Source organism: Xiphophorus couchianus, chromosome 13 (genome assembly GCF_001444195.1).
Source record: "Xiphophorus couchianus chromosome 13, X_couchianus-1.0, whole genome shotgun sequence".
NCBI classification, from domain to species: domain Eukaryota; kingdom Metazoa; phylum Chordata; class Actinopteri; order Cyprinodontiformes; family Poeciliidae; genus Xiphophorus; species Xiphophorus couchianus.
In genome coordinates, this window is record NC_040240.1 from 1,766,998 (window position 1) to 1,780,503 (window position 13,506).

The 13,506-nt window shown below is 39.0% G+C and overlaps 1 protein-coding gene across 2 annotated transcripts; it reads left to right on the forward strand.

Annotated features, from left to right (window-relative positions):
- Positions 1–265: 265 nt before the first annotated feature.
- Positions 266–12,704, forward strand: g2e3 (G2/M-phase specific E3 ubiquitin protein ligase). 2 transcript variants are annotated; one of them, XM_028035748.1, is made up of 17 exons: positions 266–503; positions 2,274–2,344; positions 3,242–3,339; positions 4,608–4,709; positions 4,869–4,993; positions 6,309–6,477; positions 7,248–7,354; positions 7,922–8,035; positions 8,779–8,903; positions 9,019–9,112; positions 9,281–9,376; positions 9,449–9,603; positions 9,761–9,945; positions 10,035–10,207; positions 10,613–10,652; positions 10,780–10,951; positions 11,117–12,704. In XM_028035748.1, exons 2-17 carry the CDS (start codon positions 2,287–2,289, stop codon positions 11,404–11,406), a joined length of 2,103 nt encoding a protein of 700 aa, XP_027891549.1. In that variant the 5' UTR covers positions 266–503; positions 2,274–2,286; the 3' UTR covers positions 11,407–12,704. The 2 variants fall into 2 exon arrangements, with proteins under 2 accessions (XP_027891549.1, XP_027891548.1); XM_028035747.1 differs by having other exon boundaries at positions 267–503; positions 9,206–9,376.
- The last annotated feature ends 802 nt before the right edge of the window (positions 12,705–13,506 follow it).

A 13,506-nucleotide genomic window follows, 5' to 3' on the forward strand; every position in this document is an offset into this window, starting at 1 on the left:
AAACACTTACAGTTTTTTAGCTATTAAATTCACATGGAGTCTTTTCAGAAATATTGATTTAAATCTAGCAAAAATAAAATGATACTTTTGAAAGTTAGTTTGCTATTTCAATGCAACTTTTATTTTTGCGAACCTTCTGAAGTCAGCAACGAAGAACTCCAATATTTTGATATGAGTAGCAAATTTCAGAATAGCATGACTCAGTCTTCTGGCTGCTGTGCTCGCTCCTGACGCCAGGGGGAGCAGAATGTTTTCAGTCGGACAGAAATTTTCGGAAACGGAAATGGGTTTCCCTTGTTTTGAAAGAGGGAAATTTAAAAGAGGGCATCGTTAAGAGTAAACAGACTAGCGAGAAAAACGAACTTACAAAACAAGAGTCAAATATGAATGCAGAATAAAAAAAATATTCATCTGGGGGTAAGGTAGGCTAAAGCAAGAACATTTCTTCATTTTCAGTGTAGCGGAGGGTTCGGCTCTTCACTATTTCAAGTAGGTCGACAAAGGTGAGCGAGAAAACTTTTACATTTGAGAAAATATGTTTAATGTGCAGGTCTTTACGTTTGATTTGACAAAATATAGCTGGAGATTTTGTTTTAATTTTAGCTAGGTTTATATCGCGGCTTTAAGGTAGTATTTTATGGTGCTACACTTTTGTTTAGCACAGGGGTGGGCAATCCTGGTCCTCGAGGGCCGGTGTCCTGCAACTCTTAGATGTCTCCCTGATCCAACACACTTGAATCCAACAGCTGAATCACCTCCTAAGAACAGTCAGGTTCTCCAGAGTCCTGCTAATGACCTCATTATTTGACTCAGGTGTGTTGAAGTAGAGACACATCTAAAATTTGCAGGAGACCGGCCCTCGAGGCCTGGAGTTGCCCACCCCTGGTAGCAGCTACACTCCTCCCTTCCCCCACCAGTGTTGGTTGATTTAATCACTGAAAAAATGACTATATAAAGTAATGTATGAATGGGTGTTACGACTGGCTCAAGGTCATAACAATAACGGGAGACCATGCAGAGATTAAAGTGCATAAAAAGGAATGTTTATTAACACAAACAGCAATGGATTGAGGATGTCAGTATCAGTGGTGTAATGCAAATGCTTGGATGTGGTGTATGAGTGCATATGGAATTGTTGAAGTGCAAAGACAAACTCAAATGTGCAAAAGGAGGGGAGCTGAGGCCTGGCAACAAAACACCACAAGCATCAAGGCAGAGTGGACGCTGAAGGCGACCCAGAAGGTGGAGACAGCCAGGTTTAAATGCTCTGTGCTCCAAATGAATAAAATCAGCAGCACCTGTAAAGGGGAGGAGCACAAAGACAGACAACATGACACCTGCAACCCAGCCCATAAGGCCCAGGGCCGTAACAATGGGGATAATCTTGGAATTCCTTTATTTTCTGCTGAACCACTGTTCATTTAAAGAACTTGCAGCACAGGTCGGATTGGGTCATAAAAAGCCTCATCAGTGGATCTCTGTAACAGTGTCTCAGTTTATATCAGTATATTATTAATAAGACAATTTATGTGCAACAAAATAAGAAGTTCTGTTATACATATTGTAGATTTGCTACACATTAGTCACAATACAATTATAGTTATTAAGGTATATCAAATTTGGAACATGTTACTAGATGAAAAGCATCAATAATTTCCATCCTACTGCTCTTCTAATATCTTTGTGGTTAACTCCAGTTAACTCTTTACTTGATCACGTGGTAATAGGAAGTTGTTCTAGAAACTAAAGCTTTATGGATCTGGAAATGTTTATGATTGTTCTGCTGCTTCATTTTGCACAAATAATTTCAAAGAAACTTGTATTTATTAAATTTAGTTGAGTTGGGGCTGCCGTGGTGGCGTAGCGCGACCCACATTTGGAGGCCTTGAGTCCTCGACCGTCGCGGGTTCGACTCCCGGACCCGACGACATTTGCCGCATGTCTTCCCTCCTTTCCTGTCAGCCTACTATCATATAAGGGACACTACAGCCCACAAAAGACCCCCTGGAGGGGTAAAAAAAAATGTAGTTGAGTTGCTCATGTTTTTGCCTGATTTGAGAAACTGCTTGGTGAGTCTATTATTATATAAAGCAATCAAGATGCAAAGAGTTTGAGTTTTGTTCACAGTCACTGCTGCTCACGAGTAGCCCTGCTATCCATTTTCATTTTGTTTTTAGAATATCAGCAACCTATCAGCGCCATCTATTGTATGGTCATTGTATAGTGTGGTAATTGTTCACTAAATGTCATCAGTGTCTATCATGTCCCCACAGGTTGGATACCATCATGAGGAAGAAGTTAAGAAGGTTAAGGGACACTGAGAAGTCCAGCAAAGGGGAAGAATGTATGTGATGTATAATCATGAAAACCACTGTTTCCACTAACACTGAATTAGCTGTGTATAAATCAGTGTTTCCATGTAAAACTGCAGGTGTAGGAACAGAAAATTTGTCATTTATTGTGAGAAATGTCTTATCATTCCAATTAATGATCTCAAAATTTTCCCAAAACTCTCCATATTGTCGGGATTGTTTGTTTTGCTATTTCCTCCACTGTATTTTCACTAAAGATATAAATATCAATACACCTCTTTATGTGACTGGCGTCCTAAAGAAGCAGATTACAAATGGGAATGCTTTTCAAGAGCAATATTTGTGTTTGTGGGGCTGTAATTGCTGTGACACACAATCACAGCCATACAGTTACCAAAAAAGTAGTAATAAATAATTCTTAATGTAAGTTTTAGATTAGAAATATTGTGATAAAACTTCAGGTCCACATTGCCCATGGCGGAGAGGAAGGCTGAGGCAAAGTATGACGGAAACGTTTGGTCAAAGATGTACGGTTGTAAAATTGTGTATCTGTCTGCAGCTTTCTTCATGTGCATAATGTGAGTGTAAACATGGTAATCAATGAGATGGCTACAGCTTATTTGCATAAACGTGACAGAGCATTAAAACATCTTTCTGGCCTTTATAGTGGCCACCTGCCACCTGGGAAACACATAACTTTAGTTTTCCAGCGGGAAAATACTTTCTGAATAGATGTCATACAAAAAATGTTTGAAATTTTAATTGTGGTTTGTTTTGTTGTAACTTTTGTCTAAGTTAATGAGAGATTCTAGACTGTGTTCAATGTTTAGTATTAACTGGAAACGGATCAAAACTGGAAATATGTTGTGTGAATTTGTGATTTGAATTTGAGTATGTAGATTTTGAATGATAATTTTGTGTGTTTCTAGGCTGTGCTCTGTGCAAATGCAGTGATGATGACCCGGCCTTATTTGGGGAAAAGGTCAAACTCGAAGAGCACAATTTCTCTGTGCATTACTTCTGTTTGGTGAGTTTTCATCAACTTTATATGTACATGATTCAATGTTCACAGATACAGCAGAAACCACAAGTTTATATACACCTGTACTTACTGATTGTAGATAAATCAATAAGTTACTATTTGACATTCTTTTTATCAATATTGTGGCTTTCAGCTAGTAGAAATTAGATGGTAATTCTAACTGACCTAAAACAAGATAAGTTTGGTCTTATTTCATTTCAGAAATAAGACCTTGCACCTCACACCATGTTTTGTGAGGAAAGCAATTTGTTTCTTTTTTTTATTCGGTGAATGTAAACTTCTGGTTTCAAATGTCTATGGGATGAAATCCCAGTTGCCCAATCAGAGCAGCAGCATCTGTGGCTTGTCTGTCTTCTGCAGATTCATCTGCTGTTTATTTATTACAGACAAGCATTTTATTCTTCTCTTCAATATATCGGCTCCAACATTAGTGAAGTCAGCTGTGGGGTCGGCTTTTTCAAGGTGTCAAAGCCTAGTGAAATGTATAATATTTACAATATCTGTAATTATTATTCAAATCTTTTTATTTGTTTTAAACATGTCAGAACAACAATGAAACAAACAAAAACAAATTGGCAACAGGTGCTGACATCACATATTTAGTAAGAAGGAAGGAGGGGAAGGGCAGGGCTGTATACTCAGGAGGACTCTGTCTCAAAATACAAAAGAAATGGCCGCCAGGTGACATTGTATTGTTGAATTGAGTCGTTGACTGTATGTTTCAGATGCTCAAGCCTCAGATGGATCATAACATCTTCCATCCATTCCTTATGAGACGGAGGAGCAGCTCTCTTCCAATTGAATAATATTAGGCGTCTGGAAAGTAGTGTAACAAATGCTGTGGCATTGGCCTGCTGCGTTGTTATTGGTGTAGTCAGAGGGACAACCCCAAATAAGGCAGTTAGAGCACTTCGATCAATATTCCTCTTACATATAAATGTAATTGTCCTAAAGAATGACTCCCAAAAGGGGAGGAGCCTGGGGCAAAGCCAGAACATATGACTGAGGTCAGCAGGGCTGTGCCCACACCTAACACAAGATGAGTCTGCGCCAGGATATATTGTAGATTATTTATTAGGGGACAAGTATAATCTGTGCAGCACCTTAAACTGTAGCAGGCTATGTCTAATGCAAATTGAAGAAGAGTGGATTCTTGAGATTGCGGCCTGCCAGGCTGTATCAGTAAAATGCAATATCTGTAATATCGGTTCATTTTTTCCTGTTGTCAAAGAGTTTTCTCTTGTCTTCTGTAGCTGACGTCTAGTGGAGTTTACCAGCGAGGAGAAGAGAACGAGGGTGTGTTTGGTTTCCTGGTGGATGACATCAAACAGGAGGTCAGGAGGGCAGCTCGAATGGTGAGTGCTAAATAGGGTTGACACATCAGTTGTTTTGTCTGAAAGATTCTAAAAAGTCACGAGATTAAATCCGAGACAGTTGAAAAATTGGTTATTTAACATTTAAAATTGACTTTGACAGAGAAACCCTTTAATTTGTGTGTCTTTCATGTGCTCCAGACATGCTATGGTTGTAAGAAGAAGGGCGCATGTATTGGCTGCAACGTCAGTAGCTGCAGGAGGGTGGTGCACTTCCCCTGTGGGAGGAAGCTGATGTTCATCACACAGTACAACAAAATATTTCCGTAAGTGGCCACACCAAACACCATTCAGATGTAGAGACGAACACTCAACTATCCATCCAACTCACCACTTAAGAAGAGTGACCTCCGCTGACCTCCTGTTTGATTGCAACACTTAACGTTGCAATCAAAATGACCCCCCACTCTGCACATTACATTTGTTGTTATACTGTAGTAAACAAGTCTAACAAGAATAGTTTAATTAGTTCTATAAAACTAATATTATAGCTGATTTGTCCAGATTCCATGCTTTAAATGACATCTTATTCAGCAGTGAAAATTAAGGCCTTAAAATGATCTTCTATTCATTTAAAAAAAATAAAGTTTGCCTCAAATACATTAATCTCAGGTCTAAAATTTACTCGTGGCAAGATGTAGTTTAGTATGTAGCTTATTTTTTCATCTCACTGGACTTTTCTATCGGACGATAGTTTGAGTCACACACAGACATCTTTATTGTGACTCGAGGCAGCTAGTAACTAGCTGCTAATATATCCTTGCTAGCTAGCTAGCTTCTTTGAGATTCATCATGAGTTAGTGCAAATGTATCACCAACTCATATATGCCAGCAGAATTCCCCAATCATCCCCTCTATTTATAGGTAGTTTTTTTTTTTTTGGTCTTAAATTTATTTCAAAGTGGCATTAAAAAGATCTTAAAAAGTCTTTAATTTGACTTGCTGAAATCTGAAGGTCTTTCTGACTTGTTTTGGCAGTTCTCTGGTCTTTGGATACATTTTCAGTGTGGAATGACACATCACCAGTAAGCACGACTGGGCAATTTGGCTTAAAAATAAAATCTCCAATTTTTTTCTATTCAAATCAAATTTCTGATTTTAATTGATTTCTCTCCCTAATTGTCCAGATATTAAAGGGTGTCCCATGATGCAACTAATGACGCTCATGATTAATGTATGTGTGTAAGATCACTCCTGATTTGCAAGTGTGAGAAGACTTTTGCCAATGACCAGGAAGCGGGGAATAATTCAACATGAATGTAACTTATTTATAAACTGCTGCAGTAATGTGCATAAAGATTGTGCAAACAATATACATATGAATTCTTGCATAAAATATTAGGGTTAAAATGCCTTTTAAGCAAACTCACATTTAGTCAGATTTGGTCAATTAGGAGTGATGAAAAATAATCCAGATTAAATTAGATTTTTCAGGGTTGGAAAGCTCAGGTGTTGAACAGGAAACACATGGAACTTAAATGGAACAAACAGCTGAATTCAAAATTTAATCTGTTAAGAAAACGCTTGCTTGCAATGTGAAAGACTAATAATATTTACCTGAACGTGTGTTTTCATCTGCAGGTCTTACTGTCAGGATCACAGTCCAACCCAGTCTCTCTGCGTAGACTCAGACTTCAGTCTTCCTCAGTCCTGCTCAATATGTTTAGACTCTATTGAGCCTGTCTTGTCCTACTCTGTCCTCAAGTGTCCATCCTGCCACGCCAGCTGGTTCCACAGAGACTGTGTGCAGGTAATATACGGCCCAACGGTCTGACAGTCGCTTTAGCATTTTAGAGTAAACATACATTTGAAAGGCTTTTAATTGGAAATGTGACCTAATTAATAGGAGGGTAGTGATTGCAGTTTTCTGGCTTTTTAAAAAGCCTGACCTGCCGATTCTGAATTAGGCGGATTTTTTCCTTTCTTTTTTTTCTGAAAGGTTTTGTAGCACAATACTCAGGAGAAGACAGTCCTCTGGCCTGCTGGACATCCTGATGCTCTATTCTTCTCATCAGCTCGAAATTCTAACCTTTAAGTTCAGAAAGCTGTTCTTTCTGTTTATGTAAACCCAGCATCAGCATTCTGATGCAAAGTGATGATGATGTTCACCTTTCTTTAGACGAAACTATGGCTAACACCATAGCCACATCTGCTCCTCTTGCTTGCTGATTAGATTGACTGTGATTTATTGACTCGTTTACAGCTTCACCTGCTCCTTTGTTATAAAGTAAACATCTGAAGTTAAAAAGCTGTTGCATATGAGCATCCTGCAAAAAAAAGCTGAAAACTCTAAATATCAGAACATTTAAATAAAGGAAACAGGTAGGTTGGGACTGTTTCTTTAAAATTAGTGGCACTCAGTTAGATTATCTTTCATTTGTTTTATTGTGTTGTACATGCCACCTTAATGTTACTCCTCTTCTGTTTTCTACCTTCCTAATTCCACTTGAGACATTTTAGACCACTGCTAAATTAATTCCTGCAGGAACCAAACGGTTTTCTGATTGTTTTTCTGTGTAGCATCAGGCCCACAGCGCAGGACTCTTCTTCTTCAGATGTACTCTCTGTAACAACAAGGAGAACTTCCAGCAGGAGATGGTCAGAATGGGGATATACATCCCAGAAAGGTGACACAATTAACTAGATTATATCTGCAGTAACATGAACCTGTTTTATAGCTTAAAAATTACAGTATTTTACACTTTTTGTTCTGAAAATATGTACATTATTTAATTGACTTTTTAAAAAATAAAATAAAAATTCATGGCAATACTAATGCTTTAAATTGCAATAACAATGTCAGTTATGATTAAAGCACATGTTTTCTGCTTCTTTATTATTCTTTATCGTTTCATAATTTCTCCATTACCCTCTGTTAGTTTAAAGATCTAAGACACTGAAAATGTAGATGAGCTCTGAGCACAGAGGACAGTTTATCTTGTTGGTCAGCTGCATGTGTGCATGACACAGAATATAGAAACCTACAAAATATTGAGTCTAAGCAATCCTTTGTAACTGCAATTACTGCATTCACTAATCTATCCAGCCTTTAAACGGCAGGTTATGAAACTGTTCAGAGTAAGAATGTACATAGAATTTCTTCTTGCACTAAATATTTCAAGAGTGTTTAATATTAATTTTCTATTTTATTTTATTTTTTTATGATCTCTTCGTCCTTTTTTTGTTCTGTGCAGAGATGCATCTTGGGAGCTGGAGGCAAATGCATACTCTGAGCTTCTGGAGGTTTACAATCACTGCGACTCCGTTACCTGCGTCTGCAACGAGGGACGCACGTACTCTAAGAAGGGGTACATCATGTTGTGCTTGAGCTGCAAACATAAAAACATTGACACTGAAAATGAAAATGTATATTCCCTAATTATATAAAAATAAAATCACCAGTGTCCTGGTATCCTTGGGACTGAAACAGGAACGGTGTATTTCTGTAGAATTACACCGTTTCTGTTCAGAAACAACCAATCAGAGCCAAGAAGAGGGTCTTGGCACTGTCAATCACTCTTGTGTATGCTAGTTAGCATGACCACCTATGACGGCAGATAAACAGTTTTCCTGCGACAGTAAGTTGGTTCTCTGTGATTGGCGTAACTGCAGCGTGTACAGGAGAATGATTAACAGCGCTAGGACCATCCTCCTGCCTCTCATTTGTTGTTTCCGACCAAGTGGTTTATTTCTGCAGATGACAGTACGACCTTAGGGAGGAGGAGCTCATTTTTTTCACAGATGTCAGTATTATACCGTCATAACATGGTGACAGTTTTAGCAAATATGTAAAAAGAAAACCACACATTGTTTATGAAAGTTAATTTCTACAGCTTTATTTAGATTAGTCCTGTTACCAGTTGAGTTCAATGTGCATCTCGAAATATTGCAAAAACATGCCATCAATATTTTTACTGTGCAAGCTGAGCACTTAGACTTAATTTCAGCGGAGACGACTGAGCAGTGTTAACTGGTGAAGGGGACTGATCTCAGAAGGAGATCAGAAATGCTGACAGACACTCTGCAGCTTCAGTGTCCGGTGTGTTTCCAGGTGGTTCGAGGTGATCCGGTGCTGCCTTTGTGGATCCAGAGGAACCCACAGGAAATGTTCAAATCTAAAGCTGGACACCACAGACTGGGCCTGCATCGACTGCATAAATGCAACGGATGGGAAAGGTTGGTTCTCTGTGATTTATGTCTGCATACATCTGCATGTCTTCTCCTCTGCTATGGTTAATGATAGAACATTCCTGCTGCAGCAGTTTTAAACCTCGTGTTTTTGTCTCTCCAGCATCTCTGGTTGCATCACCTCAGAGCGGCCAGAAGAGAAGCTTACTGTCCAAGCGCCATCTGACCCCCATGCCATCTCCCCTTGACTGTAAAAGGTACACACATGAAACACTCCAAAGCTCCGCCTCCACGATTCATTATTGTTTTTATTCTTCATTTCTCTCTCCCTCTCTTTTGTTTTTCTTAAGACCGTGTACTCGTGTAAGACCTGAGTCACCCAAGGAGCTCCTAAGGTCTTTACTTCCTCACTCTTGTCCTGTCAGCGCCCAGGTGGAGGTCCATAGAGACCAGGCTCTATTGGCTGGCCTGGACCTGGTCAGAAGGACCGACTTTGACCCCACACACTCACTGTCTGTCAGGTAAACATTCGTTCTTAACCTCAGATGTGTTCTGCCGTTTCTTCTCTTCATCCGCCAGCTCTTTGTCTCCAGGTTCAAAGGTGAGCAGCACCTGACCCTGCCCAGTACTCACTGCGCTGGAGACGCAACCAGGAAGTATTTCCTGAATCTCCTGATGCAGCAGATCCAGAACTCCGTGGTGTTTGAGGGCCCAATCGGATCCAAAAACCTGGCGCTGGACACCCAGGGTGAGCAGATGGACTTTATCTGGAATGTGTCATGCAAGATGACTAAAGCTGACAGCCTCCTGGGTGTCTTTCTCTTGCTTTTGTGGACTGTGGAAACAAGTGACAGCCGTAAATGAAAAGTGTGTGTGTGTGGTGTGTGTGTGTGTGTTTTATTTAGCTCTGCGTGAGGATCTGTACTTTGACATAGGCTCCCTGTTGGCTCTCTGTCTGGTCCACGGTGGTCCACCTATTGGCTTTTTCTCCCACGGGCTCTACCAATGTCTGTTTAACTACCCAGCCAACTGCCCCCTCAGTTTGAACCACATGACCCCTGAAACACACTTCACCCAGCAAGTCCACCAGGTGAGGGCAGGGCCGAGTCCGCCGCTCTGAGGCATCCCTCACAGAGGCCCCAGAAGGGAAGGCTGACCACCTAGTGTGTGTCCATCTAGATTGCAGCCGCCAAGTCTCTATATGAGCTGAAGAAAGTGATGAAAGCGAACTGGGAGTTCCTGGAGGTGGCAGGCTGTAACAGACCGGTCACCAGTCTGGATGAGAGAGAGGCTCTGGTGGAAGATCTGGTCAGCTTCACCATGATCACCAGGATGCAGCTGCCTCTGCAGAGGTGAGCAAAATACACTGAGATGGAAGTGAAGATGAACAGTCATGAGTACGCTTGTCACAACAACAAATATTTTTAGGCAAATGTTTTTTGTAAATATTGCGATAAACAATAGTATTATTGTTTTGAGACCATTTTCAAGTAAAGTATTGATAATGGCATAAAAATACCAGTTTGTTCTCTCAACGACTAATAAATTTAAATTTTGTACAAAACAGTTCATGTTGGAACCTGAAGATATTTTAAATATCCAAAATAAAACACAGCAACCAACAATGACAAATAAAAAGAAAATTAAAAACTACATAAAATAAATAAATAAAATGGATTATGAAGTCTCTGTAAACAAAATTGCCCTGCAAAAATTCAAACTTCCTGTAATAACTTTACAGTTTTTTTCCTCTGCAGGTTACGAGACGGCCTGCGCACACTGGGTGTATTTGATCAGGTGACTTAAGGCTGACTTTCATTACAGTAGTACAAATTCTTATGTTAAACAGCACCTGCATTTAACAAAGATGTCACAATCAGGAGTTAGACTGCGAAAATCTGAACTTCTGTTTGATCTGATCCAGGTTCAGCTCTTCCCATCCGTCTTCTTCGGTGTTTACTGTGATGCTAGAGAAGCGATGACGGCCGAGATACTCGGCCGGCTCTTCGCCATAAACTTCTCCGAGCAGCAGGAGATGCAGAACCTAGAGACGCCAATTGTCTCCTTCTGGAGACACCTCCTGCTGGAGTGTGAGGGTAGGATGTTCATCTAACTTTGCTTCCTGAATCAATATCAATACTCTAGATTCAAAACAAGCTTAAATAAAAATATTTCCAGATTAAATCTGGACAGATATAGTTAATCTTTGTAGATTATTTCAGTAAAAAAAAGCCTTTAAATCATGGTGTCCATGTCCTCAGTTGGAAGGAGCTCCATCTCCCTTCAGGACATCCTTTGCTTTGTCACTGGAGCTGAGGAGCTTCCAGCAGTGGGCCTCCGCCCACCTCCCACCATTTCTTTCCTCCACCATGTCAAGCCGGAGGAGCAGACGGAGAACTCAGTGGAATGCTGGGATGACTGGCTTTTCCCTCAAAGCAAACCAGCGACCAACCACCTCCTCCTGCCTGTTACTTCCACCTACAAGGTCTTTAAAAGCTCCATGGAGCAGGCCATCAGCCATCATGTGCACCTGTTCCCTTCAGGCTCTTAGATGTGGGCGAGGCGACGAGACAATCTGCTTTTCATGACAGCGTCTGTGGAGTGGACTTTTCACAGATAAATATACTATATTATTTTCTAAAGTTGGTCATTTTTTTCCCCCCTCAGTGTCCCAGAGACACTGCATATAATCTTTAGCATGTTGATCGTATTTTGGTTCAAAGCAAAGAAATTCCTTTCAGATTTGATCACCTTTAACTCAATTTGATGAGGTTTGAAATCTATGAGTAGGAGTGGTTTATGGCCATGTTTCTCCTCCATCTTCTGTCAGTTCAACTTTCTTTCAACATCAAGAAAACATGACATTGCCATAATTATTTTAAATATTGTGATGACAGTATCAGTTGTGATTAACCTTCTCACTAAGATCTGCACCACATAGGGTGGTTAAAAAAAAAAAAAGTAGCCTGCCAAACGCAGTATCCAAGCAACCTTTTGGGATTGCAAGATTGTACTCACTGATATTGCTATGAATGCTATTTTTAATTTATTATGCATCTCAAGTCAAAACATGGAACTATGTCTCTTAATCCTGTTTGACACTCCGAAAGCTCTCCGGTTTCAGGTTAAACTAGTGTATACAGAAGTAATAGTGCAAACTCATTCAAAGTCTTGTTAATGTGTTATGGGACCAGTTATTGGCTCCAACTGGAAAACCGTTTTCTGTCAACAGACAACCCTCATCTGAAAAACAGCTTTAGTTTTGTTTTTATTTTTGTCAAAATTAGAGTAGAATATGACATCCATAACTCTAGCATGACTGTCAGGAAGCTGTTTTTAAATGATTATCTGTGGGGGGAAAAAACTTGATGGATTTAAAAAGAGATACTGTAAAAAAAAAAACTTCACAAACATCTAGGGATCTATTGAAAAACATTTCTTAGTTGGAACTGTTTTTACATAATGATGTTCCCTCAAACTTAAGATTTGCTCAGAATAAGGTGTTTTCATGGCATTAATTAACTGTTTAAACTTTTATTACTGGCTTTACTGTTTCAGTTGTACTGCCTGAGCAGCAACACTGACCAAAACTGAAGACTGGATTTTCCTTTGGTTTTATCACCATCTCCCACCATCTGTTTTTGGATTTTTGTGCTTCCACAATTTTATTTCATTTCATATTACAGATTTTAATTCTGTTAGTTTAAAAAAAAAAAAAATTGCAACACTTTTTTCATGTGCATCTCTTATGATTTGTACAGTGCTTACTTTATATATGCTTTAAAATTAGGTGCTAGTTTCCTAGTGTTTGTTTTTCTGCTTTTCTTAAAATCGAATTCTTGCTCTGCGTTTTATTCTGTTTCTCTGATTTTTGGGAGGATGTTTGAACTCTGAAAAAGATGAGAATTGGAGCTAAAAATGAAAGAATTCATCATCTTTGAGTAAACTTTTAGTGACATCAAGTGCCATTTTTTTCAACAATTACCTGACAAAAATATTTATCAGTAACAAACATAAAATTACAAAAATGTAGGTATGTTGTGAGAAAATGCTTTCTCCCTCAGCCATGAGGAAAGGTAGTAATGAAACTGTCTCTACCAATTCTAATTAAATGCCACATCTTAAGATGCACCATCTACAAGTAGATCTTTAAAAAAAACTTTCATCAAAATTACAGGAAATAAAGGATTGAAATATAAATGGACAACATGGTTACATTCACCCTTTTATACTCACAAACGTGAACAAACTAATAATCAAATTAGTAGGAAATTTGGAGTACAGTGCCTTGCTCAGGGGCACATTGTCATGAGACAGGAGGAAGTTGGAATTAAACCTAGCCTTCTTATACTAAAATAAAATTTTGCTAAGTATTTATATAACAAATACACAATGTACTTTGTTAGGGAACTTCATATTGAGTCATATATGATATAATTCATGTTTATTTGATTCAATTAATTTGATTTAGTACATTCCAATTCAGTATAGTCAATAGTCAAAGGAAATGACAGAGTGCAGTTTAGTTATAATACAGTACAGTCAGATACATGGGACCATAAAAGTAGTATAATATTGGTTAATGAAAGTAGCGGAAATAAACTTTATTGATTTGATGTTTTTTTTGTGAGAAACTGAACAGCCTTTAAAT